Source organism: Neofelis nebulosa, chromosome 3, assembly GCF_028018385.1.
Source record: "Neofelis nebulosa isolate mNeoNeb1 chromosome 3, mNeoNeb1.pri, whole genome shotgun sequence".
Lineage (NCBI taxonomy): Eukaryota > Metazoa > Chordata > Mammalia > Carnivora > Felidae > Neofelis > Neofelis nebulosa.
In genome coordinates this window covers 172259642-172284898 of record NC_080784.1, presented here as the reverse complement: position 1 = coordinate 172284898, position 25257 = coordinate 172259642, and the positions used below count along the sequence as shown (strand labels likewise).

The window sequence follows — 25257 nt, the reverse complement described above, 5'->3', positions numbered from 1 at the left end:
AGCTTCTCAGGCAGCTCAGGTAGATAGAGTCTGTCTGCTGCCCACCACCCCCAGGCCCTCCCCCTCCTCTCAAATTCCGCCAGCCTTATCTTGCTTTTTTCTTTCTAGATTCCTAGACAGTTCTAAGTGCTTCCCCAAACCAGCCCATCAGAATAGAGGGAAGGGAAGAAGCACAGTTAGTGGGGAACGTGGTTTGCTTTGGCACCTCCCCCTGGGTGTTGGGAGAGCCCAAGTTTAAATGCGACCGGTTTCCCAGAGGCCAGCTGTGATCTCTCTTCCCCCGTGGACCTGCTCCATCTTGTATATTGTGTGACCCGGTTGCACACTTTGGTTCTTGCATCCTTCTCCTGTTATTCCCATTCATTCATTGCTGCCAAACTCACAAAACCCTTAAAAAAAAAAAAAAGTCTTTAAGTTTGTATGTTGGTTATTTGGCACCAGGGCAGGGACTCCCTCTTGCCTGAATCACAGGTGATGCTGGTGAGCATTGGTGAGTTAAATAACCCACTTTAGAGACAGCTGTGATGGAAAAGCAATAGCAGCATAAAAGATGAGTTTTGGGGGCTCCTGGGTGGCTCAGTCGGTGAGGTGTGCGACTTCAGCTCAGGTCATGATCTCACTGTTGGTGAGTTCGAGCCCCACGTCGGGCTCTGTGCTGACAGCTCAGAGCCTGGAGCCTGCTTCAGATTCTGTGTCTGACTCTCTCTCTCTGCCCCTTCCCTGCTCGTGATCTGTCTCTCTCTCTTAAAAATAAATAAACATTAAAAAAAAAAAAGATGAGTCCTATAGGGGACACCTCGGTGGTTCAGTCAGCTAAATGACCTTGATTCAGGTCATGATCTCACAGTTCATGAGTTTGAGCCACTTGTGCTGACGGCTCAGAGCCTGGAGCCTGCTTCAGATTCTGTGTCTCCCTCTCCCTCTCTCTGCCCCTCCCCCACTTGACTCTGTCTCTCTCTCTCAAAAATAAATAAACATTTAAAAAAAAAAAGATGAATTGTATAGTATGGCAAACACCACTTCTCACAAAATACAGTTCTGCTGAAATAAGCATTCTGATTTGCTTGGACCAGGATCGATATGCAGAATGAGTATCTCATGCTTAGAAGCGTGCATACATTTAAGAGATCACTTCTAAAAGAAATGAAGCCAAAGCCTTCCCATGCCAGGGGCTAGTTACTTCATGTTTTCATTAGCTGCAAAAAGGTTCACAGATCATACCAGCTTCCTGGAAGTAAACCAAAGAGGAATTAGGATTAAAAAGTGGTTTCCGGCAGCAAAGAGGGTCTTTAAGACACGTGGAGGCTTCAACTTCCGTATGTCGGAGTGCCAGTCTGTAAGCTAATTGTGTCCCTTGCCCTGTCCTGGCCTTGAGGACGTGGCTTAGTTCTGATCATGGTTTTATTTTCTAAGCAGTTTAAATTCTGGGCATGGGACCCAGAAGAGGAACGTCGGAGACAGGAAAAATGGCAGCAGGAGCAGGAACGTTTGCTCCAGGTAGGACTGGGCTTACTGCTTTGTTTTTTTCCATTAGATGATGCTCTCATCGTTACTGTTAAATAAGTTTTTAGCACAGGAAAGCATGGAATTGGATTCTTCTCAGAAGTTGGTGAGTCTAAGGCCATTCCCTTGGTACCAGTGCAACAGTGTCCTGTGTCTGATTCCTCCTGCCAGAGTTTACACTGATGAACACAATGAAAAAGCATTTCACTTAAAAAAAAAAAAAAAAAAAGAAAATCCAAGGGGGCACCTGGCTGGTTCAGTCAGTAGAGCATGTGACTCTGGATCTTGGGGTTGTGAGTTTTAGCCTCACGATGGGTGTAGAGATTACTTAAAAATAAAATCTAAAAAGAAAAAACCCAAGTATTAGGGGCCAACCCATCCATTCATCACCTCCTTAGTTGCCAAGTTCCAGTCCAAGTAGCAGTGGGGATGAATGATCAAAAAACTATTTGGTAACATACATGTGAAATAAAATGTGGCCTGGGTCTTGTTCCTTCAGTGGAAATGTTTGCTCCATGTTTGAGTAAAGGCTGCTCATTTTTAATCCTAGAAACCTTTTGGGAGTAAATTGATCATGGTGCTGCTTGTTCCAAGCCAGTTTTGTAGAGTAATGAGGATTCCAAAAGTAACCTACTAATCTTAGAAACTAACCTGAGTACTTGCATGTGCCAAGAACTGGCATATTTGTTGGTGCTTGATACATCTAATTTAATCCTCGTAAAACTCTTCAAAGTATGCCTTATAGTCCAAGTATGCAACTGAAGAAACTAAGTTTCAAAGAAGTTAAGGTCAGACAGCTAACAGTTGTTGAGCCTGGTTTCAAATACAAGTCTGTATGAGTTTAGAACTCATGTTCTTTCCGCTGTATTCCAACTAGTACTGATTTTACCAAAAGAGCATAAAGAAAAAGAATGTTAAATCTCATTAATTTTGATGACTTTAGGCTGGTGTGTTTTACTTCTTTTTCCTTATCTTTTTGCTTTGACCGTCACTCTTGGCCTAATTCCCAGGGGCTGGGAGCAGGGGTCAGTTTAGATAGTTAGTTAATTATAGTATAGCTTTAGGTCTGCCAGTTAAGTTTAACACTTTTCAGAATTGCACAGGGTTATATCTTTAACCCAACATGCACAGGGATAAATACCCACGTATTAGTGAGAACCCAGATTCAGCAAAGTCCCAGAACTGTGGGGACTTTCAGGTCCACTGGGAGACCCCAGACCAGCCATGGGCATCTACTGTTCCCTTGGAACTCAGATGCCCATTGCCCAGCTAAGTGGTGAACAGCTAAGAGTCAGAAATCCCACAAAGAAGACAAGCAAGCGTGCTTCCCAGGGTGGCACTCTGTCACTTACAGTCTCCAAGGAGGCCACCGTTACAGATGCAGACATATGTGTTATTCTTATCCCACCAAATTGTTACGCAGCGTGGCACTGCAGGGTTGTGAGCTTTGGGGCAAGGTGCCTGTGCGAGCCTGCCGGTGTGGGCACGCGTGTGTTCACGCATGTGTCCACACATGTGTGCACGTGCTGGTGTGTGTACATGTGTGTGTTGGTATGTGCTGGTGTGTATGTGTATGTGTGGCATAGATGTATGGCATCTTTCACTCCCTCACTCAGTTCATCCTCCTGGTGAGGGAAGGATGTGATGTGAGCTCCTAGAACCAATAAGCCTAAGCTTTGCTTGTTTTTCAGTTTCTGTTAACTGTTAGAGTCTGTTTCCTCTCTCTGAAAGGCCCCTAAAGTCCCTCTCAGAAACTTTATAAGATTAGGTTTTGATAACAACATTTTTACCTAGAGTTAAAAGCTGGCCATGGGTTGGCCAACAATGGCTTTTCCAGAACATTGATAAGAACATCAGGCTCCAGGCAATCCCGGTAGAGCCCTTTTGCTCCTAAGATAATGACATCACAGGTGATACCTGGAGGAAATCTCAGTGCCTTCTCCAGCAAGATAGAAGCAGACTGTTTTAGCCTCAGAGAGAAGATTGACAGTAATTAGACTAAAATATTCGACTGTGTGTGGTACACTTCAGTGATGCCTTTGTCTCTGGCATGTCACAGGCACCATTCCCAAGACATCTGGGGTGTCAGCTCCCATTTTAGGCACTAATTTTAATCTCCATTTATTCATTTCTTCTAGTCAGCTGTCCAAGGGACTCCAGGCACATTTTTGAAGCCATCCTTATTCAGAGTGTTTTTTTCCCCCAGAAGTGGTGACTGGTGTTGTATTGTTTCCGAAAACAGTAATGGCAGTTCTGATGCTGGAGCCTTCTAATGGGCTGTTTACAAGCTACTCTTAATTCAGAAGTTACTTAAACCTGGGAAGATTCCATTCCGGGAGAATGGCTACAAGCAAAGAGTAACTCAGCTACTCAGCTAATTATCATCTTGTCCACTTTGGACCTTTCTGCATTGTGTGTCTTGAAACCCACAAGGTTTTTTTGTTGTTGTTTGGTTGGTTGGTTTCTGGTTTGTCTTTTTTTTTTTTTTTTAATTTTTTTTAACGTTTATTTTTGACACAGAGAGAGACAGAGCATGAACGGGGGAGGGTCAGAGAGAGGGAGACACAGAATCCGAAACAGGTTCCAGGCTCTGAGCTGTCAGCACAGAGCCCGACACGGGGCTCGAACTCACAGACCGCGAGATCATGACCTGAGCCGAAGTTGGCCGCTTAACCTACTGAGCCACCCAGGCGCCCCTCTGGTTTGTCTTTTATCAGACCCTCTCAGTGGCAACATATTTCTATTAGTGAAATGGCAACACTCCTCTCTGAAGGGCCCAGTAGAAACAAACCATCAGTTTAGTCTACCTCCCAGGACAAAAACCAAGTGAAGGAAGATCTTACAGTCTGGAGATAGTCTTGTGATAAATTGTTCATGGTGGTTTAGAGGTGGGAGAGAAATGTCCCAGTGATGTACGTGTGCCACGGTCAGTTCAAGAACTATCTGTGGAAATTCTGTAACAGGAGAGATACCAGAAGGAACAGAACAAGCTGAAAGAAGAGTGGGAAAAGGCTCAGAAGGAGGTGGAAGAGGAGGAACGCAGATACTACGAGGAGGTAGGAAATTCCCAAGAAGGAATTTGACTTGTAGTTTTGATTCCTCAGATTCTATCAACGCATTTTTTGTCCGTGGTACCTGTATGCATGCGGCTGTGTCTGATTCTCCTTACCCACAGCTGAGCCCTGTCTACTTCTCCGAAGAGTCATCTCCTATAGACTCTGAAAGACCACAATTCCCCCCAAATATAGTTTGTGGTAAGGGCATGTTGAGTCACGGTCAGGGGCGACAATATAATTTTATCTTTTCTCTATGCAGAGAGTCAGATTCTTGATTTACCTTAGAGAGATGACATGAAAGTATTTATTTGTGGGTTGCTTTGAGGAAAGCATGTTTGGGAGTAGTCAGTTCATTTTGGGAGGATGATTTTGGTAGTGAGGCTAAGTGGATCCTTCCCACTGCATTCACTGTATGGCACTAGAGAGATTCGGAGGGAGGAGAATTTGGTTTTGTCTCATTTCTTTAGAAACAAACCAGACCACATCAGAGAATTAGAAGGGAGCTACATTTAATGTATATTATCTAAAATTTGTTTATGATTAATTTTCTGAATTTATCTTTAATAATTTTTCTGCATAATCTGATCCCTAAAATCATTTCCAATTAGGCTTTTTGAATCAGACTAAGTAATTCACAAAGACTTTGTTTTTCTAAACCAAATGCTAATTTCTAAATCGTTGCCCATAGAAAGTGTTATCTGATTTACATGCTTTTGGGAAATAATACCTTTTGTTTTTAGTGCCCTGCTTCTTTGCACATAATTCCAATATTCTTTTCCTAAAGTTCCTTAATGAAATTTTTCTCTTGACAAATATGATTTTATATTTTCTCCCTTTCATTAATTCCTATTCTTCCCTTTAGGAGCGCAAAATAATTGAAGACACTGTGGTTCCATTTACTGTTTCTTCAAGTTCTGCAGACCAGCTGTCTATGTCCTCCTCTGTGACTGAGGGCAGTGGGACAGTGGTGAGATCATAGATTAAAAGCAATTTGTGAGGGATGCCTGGGTGGCTCAAGTGGTGGAGTGTCTGACTCTTAGTTTTGGCTCAGTGATGATCTCACAGTCATGGGTGTGAATCAGGCTCTGCACTGAGCATGGAGCCTGCTTCAGATGCTCGCTCTTTCTCTCTCTCTCTCTGCCCCTCCCCTGCATTCTCTCTGTCTCTCTAATTAAAAATATAAAAATTAAAAATAAAATTGGGGTGCCTGGGTGGCTCAGCCAGTTAAGCGTCCAACTTCGGCTCAGGTCATGATCTCGTGATTTGTGGGTTCGAGCCTCGCTTCGGGCTCTGTGCTGACAGCTCGAAGCCTGGAGCCTGCTTTGGATTCTGTGTCTCCCTCTCTCTCTGCCCCTCCCCTGCTCATGCTCTGTCTCTCTGTCTCTCAAAAATAAATACTTTAAAAAATTTTTTTAAATAAAAAATAAAAATAAAATAAAATCAATTTGTGAAATGAATAAGCCTAAATAGAAGTACTAAACAATAAGGCCAAGTTTCTTACCGGTTTAAATCCAAGACTGGCTATTTCCCTAGAATCATGTCAGCTACTATGTGGCCATGGTCAAACTCCAGAGACACTTCCTAGGGAGCAGTAAAATCATTACTGGGGCCATGTCTGCTCCCACAGGCTGGCAACCAAAGTCTCTCTGCACTGGCTGGCAAGGTCCTGGTTAGTGGAGCCCCGTGCTGGAATGTCCTTCTTACTCCCCATCATTCACTTCTTCAGTAGACATGTATTCCTCTCTGCCACACCGTACGTTCCTTTGCACCGCATAGTAGCAACAGGATACCAACAATATGCTCTCCCACCAGCTTCCATGAAAGTTGCTTCTAACGCACTCTTCAGAGTCCACATGAAATTGATATGTGTCTTCAGGGGCTGGAGACAGCCTAGAAAGGCCGGTCTACCTCCATATCCTCCCAGTAAGATGGTGGAGATATGGAACTGAAGTCATACCAAGACTTGAATAGTCCGTAATCTGTGTAAAAAAAAACCATAATAACTCATGGGCACTAGAAAGCCAAGACTCCTCTGACTTTATTTTGAAAGGTGGGTTTTCTAACCAGTTCTCTTTCATGATAACTATCGAGAGAGATCCAGATTACACACTTATTTCAAATCACTGGAAATCAGTTACCAATCAGTTAAATTAGACAATTGTTTTTTTTAATTGTAGGCAATGTGATTGAAAAAATTTTTCAAATATCCCATGGCCAGAGATGAGTGTTGTCCAGTGTGTTTAAAAACTATATTCAATATTATCCTTGTTTTCTCCATTAGAATAAAACGGACTTGGAAAACTGCCGAGAGGAGGAACAACAGATAAGACAGAAGAAACCACTCCAAGGGGACAAAAATGATTTATTATTGCTCAAGACCAAGGAAGGTCATTCACTGGAGGAAAAGGGCAGGTATGAACTGTACCAGGCTGTCCATCTAAATGTGCAAAGCCAGGCTCTACCCATTCGCTCCCAGAAAGGGTACCCATTTCTAATGCAAATCATATTCAGCTTTGAAATTATCATTCCAGTAATACATTACATATTGCTTAAACACATTCTAATAGCTCTGAAGTCAGTCTGAGGAAGGGGAGATAGTATAGATCATCAAAGGAACATGCTGTCACTTCAAAGCTCCAAATCTAAATATCGTTCACCTGAAATGGTTAATGTGTCTGGAGGGAGGGAGGTTGAAATGAGGCCCTAGGGTCTTACCCACTGTGGTTTTACTGGACTTTGCCACTATCCTCTCAGGTGCGAGAAGCTACATTTATTCTGGGTGACAATATAAAGGATAACTAACACATTGGTTGTGGCTAATCACCCCACCCCGTGGGTTCCACTGTGTCCCATGGGAGATCAGAAAAGGACACGAAGAAACCCGTGGAGCATTCAGAGCTGGCTCAAACTGGAACAGAATCCAGTTGTAGCTATCGGCTATAGTGAGTTTATTCCTAGAAGAAAGGAGCCCACAGAATCCCAGGAAGCTGGCAGTACCCTGGCACCAGCAAGTTTTTGTGAGACAGATGTTTGCTTCTGGGACTTTGAGATACTAGGGAGAGATTAGCAAGCATGCGAGGATGTGTGTGCATGCACATGTACAAGCGTGCATATATACAGCATGTGTATCCACACACAGCATCCTCAGAGGGACCCGAAGGCATGAAAGGCTAAGCGTCAAAGATGGTCTAATTTGGAAGTGTGGCTGGGAGCTGGGCTCTTCTGGTGGGATTTGCTCTGAGAATTCTCCCATGTCCATCAGCTGGAAGACCAGTTGAATTGTGGACATAGGAGCTTTAGGCCCAGGTCCAGAGTCTGCAGAATCTCTGGAATATCATGCCTGTTTCCAGTTAACGCTTTTCAAAGGAACTTCCAAGTGTCGTGCAACGAAAGCCACTACTCGGGAATATCTGAATGAAACTGCCAAGCATTATACATGGATTTGCACTGGTTCTTCAGACACTCCCTGTCATCTCCTGAAACTTGTTTTTCCCAGAAACTTTCTTAAACCTCCTCCGTCTCTCCTTCCTTGGCATACAGAATCTACTGCGAGGCCAGTGATTAGTATGGGCTGCCCAAATCCTATGCGGCCTAAGTGATTTCTACAATAAGTCCTCCCTCATGAAAATCTGGGAGATTCCAGTTAGCCCTGGCATCCCTTGATATTATTGGAAGAAGAGCTTTATGGACAGGGAGGTGGGGAAGACATCAGAAATAATGGTTTCCAAGCTTATGAAACTGGTGGGACATGAAAATGTGCAGCATTGTCCAGTGTTTTAAGTCCACTTTACATCTGGTTTAAAATGAAAAGAATAGGGGCACCTGGGTGGCTCAGTCGGGAAGTGTCCATCTTCAGCTCAGGTCATGATCTCGCAGTTTGTGAGTTCGAGCCCTGTGTCAGGCTCTGTGCTGACAGCTCAGAGCCTGGAGCCTGCTTCAGATGCTGTGTCTCCCTCTCTGTCTGCTCCTCCCCCACTCACACTCTGTCTCTCTCTCAAAAATGAATAAGCATTAAAAAAATGAAAAGAGGGGCGCCTGGGTGGCGCAGTCGGTTAAGCGTCCGACTTCAGCCAGGTCACCATCTCGCGGTCCGTGAGTTCCAGCCCCGCGTCAGGCTCTGGGCTGATGGCTCGGAGCCTGGAGCCTGTTTCCGATTCTGCATCTCCCTCTCTCTCTGCCCCTCCCCCGTTCATGCTCTGTCTCTCTCTGTCCCAAAAATAAATAAAAAACATTGAAAAAAAAATGAAAAGAATAAATAAACATTTAGTTAGTCCCATTTCTGTTTTCATATTACAACTGGTACTTCCATGCCCTAAGGGATAGGATACGTTCACTTCATTTGCTTTCATTTCTGTTCTGAAATATACTGGTTTGTCTTAACAGCCTAACTCAAGGGGCCATGGCTCATTCTAAGAGTCCTGTATCAAAAGGAATCCATCAGGACCGTCAGCTGGATACAGAAACTGGAGCCCTACACTGTGGGATGAACCCACAGCTAGCTCAGGGTAAGAATGGGTGTTTAAACCCAATGATTAAATTATTGTAAGCCCCATAACATGGTTCAGACAGGTGTGACCTCTGCTGACTGCAAGCTTCTCTCCTAGCTTATGTTAAACAGCACAGTGAATAGATTCCCACCAGGGTGGGCCCAGAGTCTAGATGAACTCCCCGTAAGACCACAGCAGGCATTAGCACATTAAAGAAAGGTGACATACAAAGCACGAGGGTGACCCTATTGAACACTAAGTTTATGTTCTTTACTTGGCCTCAGATCCATCCCAGAGCCAGCAGGTATCAAGCCCACCAATGCACATTTTAGAAGATGTGAAGCCAAAAACCCTCCCTTTGGATAAAAGCATTAACCATCAGATCGAGTCTCCGAGTGAAAGGCGGAAGTGAGTAGCCAAATAAGACGCATGTGGAATTCCTTTTGTTTGCTCTTCTTTAACTAACAACGGGGAAAGTAGGATGAGATGGCAAGATGTCAGCAGCATTTTTGTGCTTCTCTCCATTGACTCTGAGTGACCAGATAACAAGTATTTATGGATGTTTGAGACAGTCTTCTTGGCAAGTAAATATTCACTCTGATTTTTATCAATCTGTCAGAGCAAAGTAATGTTTTTAACCCACAAATCTAAACACTGGGAAGAGTTTACAGGCCTGTTGTATTATGAATTTATTTAAGTGAGTTAAACTGTCTCGTAGACTATCAACAAATGTTCTTTCAAGGAAAAATAAAACTTTTTCTCTCATTTACATGCTGTCCCATTAAGTAACTACTCCAGGTTATATTCTAAGTTTGCAAAAACTGTATTATTTTACAATAAGAATAGTTCCTATCATTTTTGAAGCATGTCAATGTATGAAAGTGTGTTGAAGCATTTACATATCTCCCCTCTTTTTTATATGCATTTATTCACTGAACTCTTCCAATAACTTTACTGGGTTATGGTTTCCATTTTACAGATGAGAATCTTGAGGCTCATCCAAAGTATTTGACTGGTTAAGTGGTAAAGGAAGTCAAAATAAAGCCATAGTTCCACTATAAGATCATATTTGGACCAGAGGTTCTTGTAATCAGTTCTTAAAAACTAGATTCTACCTAGAACCAGACCACCTGGATTCAAACTTGAACTCTGCCACTTGCCTGCAGAGGACTTTGAGCAAGTAACTTCATCTTTCCCTGCCTCAGTTTCTTCATATGTAAAATCAAGATAATATTAGTACCTGCCTCAGGGGGTTTCATGCCTGGAAGATAGCAAATGTAGAGCTATGCAGTGCGGGTGGTGGTGGTGACTCGTTTGTAAGTTCACCTTTTTACCTTATTTTTCATGTTACACTTTTTTTCTCAATGACACATTTTCCCTTTTCTCTTACATCTAACCAGTTTTGTTTCCATATGTTCCAGCGACACGCAAAATCAATAGAAAGTCACATCACAGAGAAGTAATCATTATTGTTGCTGATTCCTGTGTGATTTTCAACCTTTTTTTTTTTTAACGTTTTTATTTATTATTGAGAGACAGACACAGAGCATGAGCAGGGAAGGAGTAGAGAGGGGAGGAGACATAGAATCTGAAGCAGGCTCCAGGCTCTGAGCTGTCAGCACAGAGCCCGACATGGGGCTCGAACCCACGAACTGTGAGATCATGACCTGAGCTGAAGTCAGTCGCTTAACCAACTGAGCCACCCAGGCGCCCCGATTTTCAACCTTTTTTAAAGGCAATGTACTTATACTTTAGGGTATTACATGCAAATCTGATACTCTGGAAAAGACACACTCTCCCTGAGGAGGGAGGTTTGAGTGGGCAGCGCTTCAGGGAGTTTTTCTGCAAACGGTTTGAAGACAGATGGACTCGTCTCGTTCACTTGTTCACTTCTGTGCTGGCGCTTCTCTTTTCCTTCTTTTCTGTGTTCTGTCCCTTTCTTTACAAATGAAATTAACTTTTTAAAAAATTTTTTAATGTTTATTTTGGAGAGAGACAGAGAGACACAGTGTGAGTGGGGAGAGGGGCAAAGAGAGAGGGAGACACAGAAATCTGAAGCAGGTTCCAGGCTCTGAGCTGTCAGCACAGAGCCTGACACAGGGCTCGAACTCACGGACCACGAGATCATGACCCGAGCAGAAGTGGGACACTTAACTGACTGAGCCACCCAGGTGCCCTTAACTTTTTAAAAAATATTTATTTATTTTTGAGAGAGAGTGTGGGAGTGGCAGAGAGAAAAGAGAGGGAGACACAAAATCCCAAGCAGGCTCCACGCTGTCAGCACAGACCCCAATGCAGGGCTTGAACTCACAAACTGCAAGATCCTGACCTGAATTACCACTAGGACACTCTGTTGTCTTTTATTTGGTTGTCAAGGGAGTTTTGTTTTGTTTTGTTTTAATCTAAAATGTTGTTTTTTCTCGTGGGATGGGCTTCTCTTTATTTCTCATAATTTTTGGCTCCTTTACCATGTTACAGGAAAAGCCCTCGAGAGAATTTCCAGGCTGGGCACTTGTCCCCCTGTTCTCCCACCCCTCCTGGCCAATCACCAAACAGGTACAAGAGGTTGGAAAGCCTTTCTGAGGCTGCTTGGTTTTGCCTAGAGCCTGCTGAGCATGATTTCAACCAAATAAGTGCTTGCCAGATGATTTTAAGAGAGTTGTCCATCTACCTCTCTTGCTACACACACACACACACACACACACACACACACACACACACACAGACAAGAGGAAAGAATACAGTCGCCATCCGCCTGCAGATTTTCTCAGCCCATGATAGAAAAGGCCAAGTGTATGATGTTGGCACGGATTTGGCCATAGGGCTTTAATTACATTGTGCAGACCTGCAATCTAATAATAAAATCCACTAGACAATTGCTGGGCTCCTCAGCCGGCGCCTCTCTCTCCGAGTTGGCCTGGTCCTTCTAGGCAAGGTCTGCTGATGGCTCTTACAGTGAACCGGGCGGGGGCTAGCTGCGAAACTTCATCCTTCTCTTTACCCCACTCAAGCTCTGTCGTGATTGCTTCTGGACATTAATTGGGCCCCATGATATTCTTAAAAGCTGCCTGAGTTCTCATTCACGGGAGAGACGAATCGCTGAGTACTCAGATGTTTTCTTTGATTTGGAGATTTCATTTAACTACCGGATAAGAGGGAAATCCTAATAAATAGAGTTTGCTTGGAGCAACTCTTCCTCTTTTCTTTTGTCTTCCTTTCTGTTTCTTCAGTTCCTCTGTACCCTGTTGGCTTTGGAATGAAATGTCAGATTTTTAAATGTCTTGTGTAATTCCAAGAGCTTTCCAGACAGTAGGCATCATTGCAATCGGATCTTAGTCGTGGGAAAGCTGCCTTAGAGGACAGCCCTCTAGTGCTGTCCGCGGGGTCCCATTCTAGTCCGGTGGTGGGCCCTGTGCTAGAGGCTGCAGGGTAGCAGAGATGGGGGAGACTCGGCCCAGGCCCTCCAGCTGCTTACAGTGCACAGAGACAGCTAGTGCCCAGCTCATGGAGGCACAGAGTGTTTGCACTGGAAGAGGTGGTGGGTAGATAAATCCAGTCCTCTCGCTTTAAAAATGAAAGGGAAACCCAAAGTGAGTTCTTTACACCAGATCATAGAACTTGGTGACAGAGCATAGTGTAGGTCTCATGTCTGCCTGGTACCTGTTGGGACGTATCACAGTTAGTTGCTTCTCTATTTTTAAACAACCACAACAGTTTTTTTTTTCTTTTTCTTTTTTAATTTTTCAATGTTTATTTTTGAGAGAGACAGAGTGCAAACAGGGGAAGGGCAGAGAGAGAGGGAGGGAGACAGAGAATCCAAAGGAGGCTCCAGGCTCTGAGCTGTCAGCACAGTCCCCGATGTGGGGCTCAAACCCACAAACTATGAGATCCTGACCTGAGCTGACGCCTCACCAACTGAGCCACCCAGGAGCCCCCCAATCTTTTTTTCTTAATAAATTAAAAGAAATGCCCTAGTGGGCCAATGAGCCAATTATAGAACATTTTAAAGCAACACTGAAACCTTAGTGGAGCTAAATTTGATGATCTTTTCAGACTTAAGAAAACCTATGATAAATAACATTGAATCATTTCAAGGCATTTAATCATTGTGGTTGAATAGACACTACATAGACTTCTTAAAACAAATAACTGAAACACACACACACACACACACACACACACACACACACCACAAATTCCATACCATCGTGGAAGCCTATTGTATTTAGCAGTTGTTTGCAACTCATCTCTAATGCTTAATTCCTGCTCATTATCAGTTCAGTAATCGCCATTTCATTAATGACATAAACATTTTTAAAATCTGTGTTTTTTTTTTTTTTTACATGAGGCTACATGTTTGTGTGTTTGACCAACTATTCTAAATGAACATTTTGTTATTACGTATATTTTGAAACCTAGGTCTATCAGCGGGAAGAAGCTGTGCTCGTCCTGTGGGCTCCCTTTGGGTAAAGGAGCTGCAATGATCATTGAGACCCTCCAGCTCTATTTCCACATCCAGTGCTTTCGGGTATGTAAGCACCACTCTCCTCCCCAAGTGCAGCTCCGTGATGTCCTCTGGCATCGTTCTGTGCTGAGAAAGTACCTCCTGGAAACCCTGACAGCCTTTGCTTGGAAGGCCAGCCCCTCTAGGTTGTACAGAAGTGCTGTTCTTGGAGCCCATCCTTCAGGATGAAACCGTCCTCCAGCACATCCCTCTGAGATATCGGGCAAGAAGAAGCAAAACCAATTTGCGCAGTGTCTTTCCAAGACTGTTTTCATTGCTAAAAAGCATATGCTCCAGCAGGAAGCAGAGAAAGCCACCCTGGCAGGACAGTGATACCTCTGAATCTGTGAAGGTCATGTGGATTTATTTGGAATATAATATCTTCGCTGCTTCTGACACTCAAGTGACTTAACGTCAAGGGTTTTTGCCTTGACTTCATGAAAGATGTTCTGTCAATTAAATGGTTAATAGCTAGTTGCAGAATTGTAGGTCTCCGAACTAATATGCCTGTGATGACAGATTGAATATCGCCCCCTCTGAGAAGCCGCCCTGCCCACCAGACTAAGTCAGCTGCCTGTGTTACAGGTCCTTAGAGAGCCTTTCATGGTCCTTGTCTCTCACCTTTTTAAATGTGTAATTATCATCTCCTCAAATAAACTGTCAGCTCCATAAGGGACAGCTCACCATGATTTCCTCTGAACCTGGCAGAGATGGTGTCAGTAAATAGTTTTCAATGAATGAGTTGATAAATACATTGAAAATGAGGAAGCCTACGTTCTAATCCCAGATCCCCCACTAGAAGGAGGTGCGCTAACCACTTCTAGCTCATTTATTACAAAACTTACAAGTTGTGCTGTATCAGCATTTCCTTTTTGTTTTTCACTCATGGACACAGTTCAAGTTAATATCTAATTTTGAAGCTAAACCCTCAAACTCTAAACAAGAGTCATTTCTTCCTCTTCGTTAATCTAATACGCTTTCTTTTCCCCTCTTGAATTTTGTTCTGTTTCTTTGTTGATAGCTTTTTCAGCTATGAAGTAAACTTGCATGGGTTTAAAATAACTCCCGCTTTACCTATTAGCTCAGAGAAAGTGAGTGAATTACTGATGTTATTTAATAATCTAGCAGTAATTACTGGAAAGTAAGACTTATGGGCAAAACACTACATGGATACTTAATTAGACTCAATTTATCAGTATTGTCATTGTAAAACGAAGCTAGACAATGTATATCCTAAATTGTCTCAGAGTGTTTTGAGGCTCAAAGAATATACTTTTTAAAATTTCATGACAATGCCAAGATAACATGTTCCAACACCAGTTTGTTCTCAGAGACCTTCTCTGAACTTGAAATAATCCAGATGGCAGAGAGTCTTTGCAGTTTCTCAAGGGATTGGAGACTTGCCTTCTTAGCTGTCAAGGCCTTCATTCTAATTATTCACTTCCTGGAGCTGGTCTGACGTTTAAGGCACATCACCTCTTAGATTTATCCCCCAACCCCTGCGAAGTCGGAGCTTCTCACATCATTTGGATGAAGCCTTCCTCTGCCCCTGGTGACCTCAGAGCATGAGTCTGAGGCTGGCCCTCTACTTGGGAGCTGGGTCTTAACGCCCCCCCCACACACACACACCCCCGCAAGAGGCTGGCCTTTGAACCAACCCCCATTGCCACTTTCTCTGCTCCAACCAGTGCAGTTTAGCCCCCAGCCTCCTCCTGCACTCGGGCTGACTTTGCTAAGAGGTGTTCTATTCCCAGCGGGTTTGTTACTCTGGGTGTTACTGCTTTTAGTGTGGAAATGTAAAGTGGAATCGCTGTTTCCTAGTAATCCTGATCCGGTAGAACAGGCCAACAATTCTGGAAAGCATTTAAAGATTATTCACAGACAAGTGTCAACTGATAATCCATTGGTCATGGATTCATCTGTTTGAAGTGGCTGTTCTGTCTTGATTTGGGACCAACCTGACATCACCTACCAGCTTTACAGCCCTGAACAAGTCAGGGAGCCTCTGAACCAGTGTCCTTCTCTGTAAAATACAAGGAGTTAGGATAAATTGCTAGAAGCGTGTTGTGGCTGTAAGCCAGCTTGTGGTGCAGCATCTAACACAACAAATGTGGAGGTTGTACAAGTGATTATTGTGTATTTGTGGGAACCACAGCTAAGCATTATAAAGAAATGACTTCTCGTACACCTTATAAGTTCTGTTCTTTCTGCCCTACAGTGTGGAATTTGTAAAGGACAGCTTGGAGATGCAGTAAGCGGGACGGATGTTAGGATTCGAAATGGTCTTCTAAATTGTAATGATTGCTACATGCGATCCAGAAGTAAGTACTGGGGTGTGGGGAAGGATGCTTCAAAATGAGTGAGTGCGATCACATGCCTCTTACAGAACCCAATTTAGGAATTCAACCTCCTCATTGATTGACATACCTACTCTGAGGGTAAGATTTATTAGCATCTAGGTGAAAGAAACAATAATGAAATAATCTCTGTTTACCATTTGTTTCTTACTGGAAGTGACATTTACTGTGTGGGCCAAATTCTTTTTATCCAGAAAAAATGTTTTTATCCATTAGTACACCAGCAGGTAAAAACTGTAGATTGTTTGAGACCTTGCTTGAGCTCACCATAGAGATTTGGGTGAGACAGAAGAAAGATAACAAGATCTGTGAAACACTCCTCATTTGTAGAGGCATATCTTTAGAAGACCAGCACCATTTGGGATGGTTTAAATGTGAACAGTGGCTCTCCAGTGTTCATCAGATCAAACACCAACTCCGCAATGTCTGCATTCCCTGCACTCAGGAGTTTCATGACATGATCTGGTTTTGTTCCCAACTGAATTAAAAGCTCCTTTAGAGACAAAATGATGGGTTCTACTTCTCTGTGAATCCCCACCCCACCTTCCTCCAAAACACCTGAGGACACAAACAGAGCTTGACAAATCCGTGCTTCCCTGAAGCTCCTTTGAGCAGCCTGTCCTCTGGTCATGTCTGGGTCTAAAACCATAGAAAGTTCTTGTTGGTTTTGAGGGCACCAGGGGGTGCTGTTGCCCAGCTGCTGTTCAGAAAATTCTGCAAGTAGCCAGTGGCTCACCTCTGAATCCTCTCTCCCTCATAAGTCCGTCTGCCCACCATCCTTCTGGTGGGCAACCTAGATAGCAGGAGACTTCTAGCAAATTCAGTCAGAAATTCTACCTTTAAGAAAAAAATGGGAGTAAAGAGATAGAGTTTGAAATGCAAGAATCTTGTACCATTTTTCAAAGTAAGTGAAGGGACATTTTTGGTCTTTTTTAACAGGTCTCTAAATCTGCAAGCCTGAAGATTTTAAGGGTACAATTGAAATTAAGTTGTTTTATTGCTATAGATTTACTAAATTCAGAGAGGTATATTCCTATTTTAATAAATAATGGGAAATAAGAATTGGATCAAACCCAGGTGGTTTTGATCTGTGATAAACGTTTGACTTAAAATCAAAACAGTTCCAACTTTGAGCTTCTGCCCTCAAACTGAACTATTTATACCACATATTATATAGAGATATTAATTTTAAGCTTTTTAAAAATGTATATTTATTTTTGAGAGAGAGAGAGAGAGAGAGAGTGCAACCAGGGGAGGGGCAGAGAGGGAGAGAGAGAGAATCCCAAGCAGGTTCCATGCTGTCAGCACAGGGCCTGACATGGGGCTTGAACCCACAAACCATGAGAGCATGACCTGAGGTGAAATAAAAAGCCAGACACTTAACTGACTAAGCCACCCAGGTGCCCCTAGAGAAAGTAATTGTATATAATATATCATTTATATAATATATAATATTGATATAAGATACAATATTGATATAATGCATAATATTGAATTTAAGTTTATATTATGTATTATTCACATATGACATATATTAATCTTGAAAAATCTTGAAAAAGAGCTGAAGTCCATAAAATGATCAACAAAAAAAACAGTATACTGTGTATAATCTGTAAGTATACATATATATATAATATACTAGTAATTAAATATATTTATTTAAACTGTATTTTTGTTTGTTTTGTTTTTATACATTAGAATGGAGAACTAAATGCTTTCCTCCCAGATTTCAAAGTGCTTTTTCCAATCCCCTTCCGTAAATTCCATACATTTTTCTCAACCTCTGTGAACCAGATGAATGTGAACCATAGAACCAGAAGAGGGCACTGTTAGGTTGAAGGACTGTTGAGCCAGATTTTAAACGTAGTGTAAATGTGAATTTCTTTCATAATTTAAAGTGCTTGAAGGATGTCAGCAGAGAACAAACCTGAACCTACCTCTGGGTGACAGTGACCTGTTTTCATCCAGGTTTTTATTTTGATTGAGACATTGAGTGACTCATTGTCATTTCTTTTGGAAACTAGGTTTTTGGATCTAGGCCAGCAATTTTTTTCTTGCGTATCTATAAAAAAATTTAACTGCTTTTAATTCCAAATCTAAAGACAAGAACCATGGAGTTGGAATAGTCTATAATTTGTAATAGTCTGGTAAGATGAAAAATTAAAAAGTGATTGGAGTCAGACTAACAGGATTTTTTTGGTTTATTTTATATTTATAATTAATATTTTCCCAGGATTGTTTTTCTTTGGATACTAAGAAGAAAGCAAGAAGGCTCATCACTTCCCTGCCTAGATCACTTCTATAGACATTCAAAAGACAAAGTAAATAAAATTATGAATGGCATAAGATTAGAAAACTGGGTTGTTTAAAAAGATACCAAATTAAAAGTGAAAGTCTCCAAAATTAACCACTGTGAGAGAGGGACAGAGTGTACGTTTATATATGTGTACCCACACACATACACACAGATGCATATGTGTGCAATACGTCTACCTACACACGTATTGTTTTCACAAAGCTAATCGCATAGTCAAATGTTCTGTTCATTTTGTGGCTCTTGTTTTTAACTTAATGATATATTATGGCAGTTTTTTCATATAACATTCTTTCTCCACATTCTTTTCAAAGGCTTTTTAATTCCTGAATACCATCCCATTGTATGGACTTACCATAATTTAAAACTAATTCTCCATGAATGGGTGCTTTGGTTGTTTCCAGTTTTTAGATATTTTTGTAAAGGCTCCAGTGAACATCTGTGTATATATGTCTTCATGAACAGTTGAAAGCCTATCTGTAGGATAGATTCTGAGCCATGGGACTGCCAACCATCATGTGCTTTTAAAATTTTTAGGCAACGTGTCCCATTATCTTCCAGAAAAGTGCACTTTCCCTGCAAAGTGTATAAGAGAGCCTCTTTCTCTCTCCATGCTGTGTCGCTTCTGGATATCATCAAACTTTTTAAATTTCCACTCTGTTATGTTAGAAAGAGAAAACCTCATTGCTTTGATCTGTATGTCTTTTAACTATAAGTGAATTTGAGCATCTCTTCCTGTGTTTATTGACCATTTATATTTCTTTTTTGCTATAAAAAATTTATCTTTCTTCTCTACCTTTTACCCATTGTTCTACTGACACTTGATCTGAATGACTTGATCTTTGTATATTAAGGAAATTTTCAGGGCACCTGGGTGGCTTAGTCAGTTGAGCATCCAACTTCGGGCTCAGGTCATGTCTTCATGGTTCATGAGTTCAAGCCCCATGTAGAGCTCTGTGCTGACAGCTTAGAGGCTGGAACCTGCTTCGGATTCTGTGTCTCCCTCTCTCTCTGTTCCTCCTGGATTTGTGCTCTGTCTCTCTCTCTGTCTTTCTCTCTCAAAAATAAACATTAAAAAAAATTTTTTTAAGAAATTTTCCCTTTATATTTGCTGCTTATTGCAGTTGTCATTGGTCTTTCCACTTTGTGAACTTTTTTCATAGAAAAGATTTTCACTTAAGGTAATTAAACATATCGTTAGTTAGTTAGTTAGTTTTTGGATTCTGGGTTTTGCTTCCTATTTAGAAGAACTTTCACCACTCCAAGGGTTTAGCTGAGATTTCTCCTAGAATTGTTATTTTCTTTTTCACATATAAGTATACAATCATCAGAAATGTATCTTAGGATAAGAAATGAGATAGATATCCAGACTTATTTTATTCCCAGTTAAAAGTCGTGCAAATATGATATAATAATCCCTTTCATTCTCACCAATTTGAAATGCCAGCTTTCTCATAAACTAAGTTCCCATAAATATTTGGATCTATTTCTGGATGTTTTATTATGTCTTACTAACTTATTTTCTCATATTGTACAATTTTAATTATTATAGCTTCATAATATGTTTTAATACTGAGTAATAATAGCCACTTTGTCTCCAATTATTCTTTTCAATTTTTCCTAACTCTTCTCTCATGTTTATTTTTCCAGATAAATAGTAATAGTATTTTGGGCTAAACTTTACTCAGCACATGACAGGGACAATGACCAGCATACCTGAGCATAGCCCTTACTTCTCTTTTGGTGTCAGAAGAAGAAAAATATAGCTTAAGAGTGAATAGTAGAGGAGGTAATAACTGGCTTGAGAAGTATAAATACACTTGAATTGGTTGAGTATATCCCAGATGCAATAAAAAGAGGCAGAATGGAAAGAAATGGCTAAAAATCATTTTTCTTTCTTTTTTATTTGATTTTGATCTGAGTTGCAAATAGGGGAGATGGGTAGATGTGAGAGGTGGTTTACATCATAGGCATTCTAAGTGAAACAAAATAATTTCATTGTGTGGAATAATAAAACCTGAATATATAATCCTATTTTCTTCAAGTAACTAGTCACATTTAAATGAAATTTTTCTCTTGGAGGGGAAAAACAGCATAACAGCATATTAAAATGCAATTCCTAAAAGCAATGTAAACAGTTTTTAAGTTCATATGTAAATGGGAATGGAAGTGCAAAACAAATTACCTGTCACAAATCAAGCCGTCACGTCACGTGGTTAACTTGTGCCATTTGTGCTTGGGTGTTGGATGACTGTGCCTCTGTGGCTGTTCCATCATTTACTCTGGTGAAATGCATTTAAAACAAAATCCCCGGGGTCTTTTCCAGTGTCACGATCACCTCATTACAACTGTGGCGCCTAAGATGAAGGAGAAACTTTGTGAAGGTTTCAGCAGGAAATATGGAACCCAAACCATCCTTCGCCAGATAAAATACAAGATGCGCATTAAATTTTTTCTGCCCTATTAAATTTGAATTTCAGATAAACAATGACCTTTTTTTTTTTAGTACATGTGTGTCCCAAATAGTGCACGGTCAGGATTTAGCACAAATATCTCTCAACTATCACATGGGATATACTTACACTAAAACAATATTTGTTGTTTACCTGAAATTCAAATTTTATGGGGCGTTCCGTATTTTTATTTACTAAATCTAGCAATCCTATTTATAAAAGTTCACATGTAGATCAGATGCTACAGATGTTCAATGTTTTTTTTTTTTTTTAATTTTTTTTTCAACGTTTTTTATTTATTTTTGGGACAGAGAGAGACAGAGCATGAACGGGGGAGGGGCAGAGAGAGAGGGAGACACAGAATCGGAAACAGGCTCCAGGCTCTGAGCCGTCAGCCCAGAGCCTGACGCGGGGCTCGAACTCACGGACCGCGAGATAGTGACCTGGCTGAAGTCGGACGCTTAACCGACGGCGCCACCCAGGCGCCCCTCAATGTTTTTATTCTTAGAGAAACCAAAACCTAAAGAAACAGAGAAGAGAGATTATTTTCTTGCTTATTTGCCCCAGAAGACAATGTAGAAAACTTGATGAAGATCATCTGATTTAGGATGTTAAGTTCTGGGATGGGACTCAAGAAGGGCATTTCTCACAAGCTCAGGTGATGTCAATACTGCTTTTCCTGGGGCCACACTTTGAGTAGCAGAGTGAGACAAGATTCCCCTCCTAGAGAGAAGAGATTTGGGCATAGGTCATTCCTAATACTGGAAATGTCTAAATGTTCTGAGGCAAGACGCTTGGAGTCCTTTAACCAAATGTTACTCTGTGTTCTTTGTCACAGGTGCTGGCCAGCCCACAACATTGTGACGTGGTTTTCAAGCTTCCGGATGACTCACCGTTTCTTTATTGAGAGTGTCCCCTGGAAACCGTTTAACAAAATCCCAAGTTCAGGGGCTTCTCGGCATTTATCTAATTTTTGAAAGGCTATTCCTAAAGGTGGTATCTGTTCTTTTGTAGCACAGTGTTTGTGTTCTTCCGGTTTTTGTTTTTGTTTTGGTTTCGATTTTGATTTTGTTTTGGTTTTGCATTTGCACAGAATATACAAAAGAATACTGAACTGTAATGATCCTGTAGTTCACAAAAAGATCTCAGCATGGGCCACCAGGCTTATGGTTTCAAATGTGTTCATTCTCTTCTCTGAGAATTAATGAGGTAAATGATACAATATACCTGTTTTATTTTAGTCTTTCTAGGAATCAAACACTTCATGTTTACAGAATGGAGCTGCAGAAAGTGCAAGGCATGCCAATTTTGAGATACGTGCTCTTCTAAGACAGAAGCATACGATTCATGCATTTCGGAAACTAAAAATCACATCATATAGCTCTGAGCTATAACTTGTTTTTAACGCAGAGACGCTAGTCTGATAATGTATACTGTAATCCTGAACCATTTGTTACTTACCTTTTGAGGTAGAAGTCATACCAATAAATTATTGCACCGTTAGTGTTAGATTTTGTGTGCTTTGGAAGTTACGTCATTAATATAGGCTGGTCTATATTAGGTAAAGAGAACCCTCCCAATATCGGCTAGACATACACTCTGGGACATTGCCCAAGGGTAGGAAGAAACCATAGGGAAATATCTCAGTCCTCATTTCCAAAGTCATCACCAAAATCTGTGAGGAAGTTTAATCTTGAGAAGAGTGGTGGGCCAGTGATAGCCGTGAGAGCTTCGTTGCCGGCTTCTCTTCAGGCTGTAGATTGACTAAGAGACTCAATAGGGGGCATACGGAAGCTGTCATCGAGATCAGTCTGTCGTTAGGTGTGGCCACTGCGCACCCTTGCCTGCAAGTTCTCCTTGAGGGCCTGGAGCACAGGTGTCTAAAGAAAAGCATTAAGTCCCTCCTGGTAGGATCCGATGACATATGTTGTGATAAGCCACTGACGTGTGATCAGCAAGAACCTACAGTTCACATCGTGCCCCACCCACTGCAGTGGACGTCTGGTCTCTTCCATTCTCCTTTATCACCAACTCTCTTTACTATCGAGAATTCTGGACCTTGCTCCTGGAGACGTTTAGAGAGGAACTCTTGTGGAGAGCTGGTTTACTTTTTGCCCTGTGTGATGAGTTTCAGCTGGCCAAGAAAGGAATCAAGTTACTAAAAAGCATCACGTTTTAGATCTCCAGGCTGTTTTCTTTAAGACTGGGGAAAGGGGAACTATTTATTCTGCCTTAAAATGATGGCAAATAAGTGAGGATGATATTTTGTGAATGTAGACTATGGATATACTCCTAATAGGTTAATGTAGTCATAAAAAGAGATCAAGTAGCTGTTTTTCTGTTGTGTAAGCAATAATTTTTTTCTGTGTCTTATTTGGTATGGCTAGCAATTATTTATTTACATGCTAGACTGTTCTCTGCATGCGGGTTCCATGTAAGTGCAGAAATTTCCTCAGCCACTGGAGGTATTTTGACCATTTTGTCATTTGGATGAGCTGTTGTTAGATTGAAATTTATACATCATTTCATTAAAAAATTGTGCCTTATAAAATGCAAAGCTGTTGCACATAGTCAGTGATGAATTATGGATGCAGTACATTGAGGAGATGAAGTCACTTCCAAGTCACCAAGACTTCCCATGGAGGTGTTTGCTGTCTTACAGGAAGAAAGAAAAAGAAAAAAAAAAAAAAAGAAAGAAAAAGAAAAATAGAAAAAAAAGTAAAAAGTTTTGAAAATGTACAGATTAAGTTCAATATTTTGATTAACCACCTGCATGTTTTATTAAATATTTTGATAATGTGGATGTTTACACTTTGCATGATATTAGCAGAGTACTTTACCACAAGTAATGCACAAAACATGTACAATATGATCATTCATAACCAATTTTTATAGAATACTTTTTACATGTGGAACTCATCCGTTATGTAAGGATTATATGAATATTGCACATTCTCTTCTGGTTTCACAAACCCATTTATACATATTTCTTAGTGAGACTCATTGTACATGTATTGAAGCCTGAATCGAGTCAAGAAAAATAAAGCCCCATTCTCCCAACTGCGAAATGTGCTTTCCCATAATGAACAATAGTCACCAGCACAGAATAATCTCCAACATTTTCTAAATTCTAATTGCCAACTGTTTCTATTTATATTTGATTTAGATTTCATTTGGAGTCTGTTACATGGCAGCTTGGGCAGACTAGATCTTGTTTTTTCCAATGCAGCATAATGAGTATGATCTATTTCTTTTCAAATAATCTTTGAGATCCCAGGGAAAAAAAAAAATGCTCTGCTCCGTTGAGCTACAATGTAAATGTGTTCGTTTAAAAAACAGATGAGGCAAGTGAGTGATTTATTGTTCCTGAGGAAATAGATCTGATTTTTTCCCCTCATACTCCAAAAGCTAGTCCTTTCTCTTCCTTAAGGAAAAATGGGTCACTCTTTGTTTTTCACTAGCAAATTTTCATGTCATTTCCCCATTCTTCCTATGTAGTGTTATTAATGCAATACATAATATAGTTATCTATACACAATGTAAGACTTAACAGACTGAAACGATCCACCTCATGTGTGAGTCCGTCCAAAAGATGTTACTGTTCTGGGTGGACCAATGTTCTATATCAGTTATACTAACCTTCATCTAAAATATTTATTCTAAAATGCCTCTGAGAAATAGTAAAAAAAAAAAATTAAAAGTTGTCTAAAATGCAACAGCTTTTATAGTAAATGTACATTTATAAATAAAATACTCAAATCAACTTTGTATTCCATTAATTTGGAGGGGGGTTGAGGGGTCAGCTTTCATACTTGGGGAAGAGAGAATCAAGCCCCCCCCTCCCCCCCACCCCCCCCACCCCCCCCCCACCCCCGCGCTCTCTGGTAGCTTTTGGTCCAGGGTTATATATGGTCAGATGATGGCAATGATACATATTTGCATATGCATCTTGATGCGTTTTTGAGGTCAACTATTGAAGGCAAGTCAAACTTAGCAGCTGGTTGTAGGAGTCACTAAGGAAGTGCCTTGCACTGAAGGATTCAGACTCCTTAAAATGAGACACACAATTACCAGGAGAGACTATGCAAATGCCAGTGGAGATTATCTGAAGCAACCAAATGATGGTCAATTTCCAGCACTGGCTAGAGAGAACCAAGCCAACGCCTTAAAGTGGCTAGATTCTGCCACTGTCCTCAGCACTTCTCCAATGTTCCCTCTCACTGTATGCAGTCATTTTACTGAGGGCTTTTTTTCTCTGTTGAACCAGGAAATATTCTGCTCAACAGTGGCTTCCAGCTGATGCTGCGAACTTTCCAAAGTACACATGTATCTTGCCTGGCCCTCTGTTCCAGATTTGTAAGGACAGGAAAGTGTGCATACTTAACGATAGGCAAGTAAATTCTGTGAAAGTCCCCATTGCTCTAAAATGCAGCATTCTGACTGCCACCACCAGTCGTATTCTGATTCTTTTTGCAAAGTTTGGTAGGCAGTTAGCAGTTGCTACTGTTTCCATAGATAAGTGAATCCTTTCCCTTTCATAAGAAACTTTCACTTGCTATCATCAGAGTGGTGTCATATATCCG

The 25257-nt window shown here is 41.2% G+C and overlaps 1 protein-coding gene across 13 annotated transcripts in view; it reads left to right on the top strand.

Moving 5' to 3' along the window:
- The window catches only part of LIMCH1 (LIM and calponin homology domains 1), a 330554-nt gene extending 306117 nt beyond the window's left edge, over window positions 1-24437 (top strand). For 5 of the 13 annotated variants that reach the window (XM_058722742.1, XM_058722745.1, XM_058722744.1 and 2 more), the window contains 10 exons: window positions 1417-1497; window positions 4467-4559; window positions 5422-5526; window positions 6841-6971; window positions 8943-9064; window positions 9331-9454; window positions 11525-11602; window positions 13466-13574; window positions 15769-15871; window positions 21513-24437. In XM_058722742.1, coding sequence (XP_058578725.1) covers window positions 1417-1497; window positions 4467-4559; window positions 5422-5526; window positions 6841-6971; window positions 8943-9064; window positions 9331-9454; window positions 11525-11602; window positions 13466-13574; window positions 15769-15871; window positions 21513-21538 — 972 coding nt within the window. In that variant the 3' untranslated portion in view covers window positions 21539-24437. Of the gene's footprint in view, window positions 1-1413; window positions 1498-4466; window positions 4560-5421; window positions 5527-6840; window positions 6972-8942; window positions 9065-9330; window positions 9455-11524; window positions 11603-13465; window positions 13575-15768; window positions 15872-21512 lie in introns of all 13 variants that reach the window. The other 8 variants (XM_058722746.1, XM_058722749.1, XM_058722748.1 and 5 more) reach the window with 3 other exon arrangements.
- The last annotated feature ends 820 nt before the right edge of the window (window positions 24438-25257 follow it).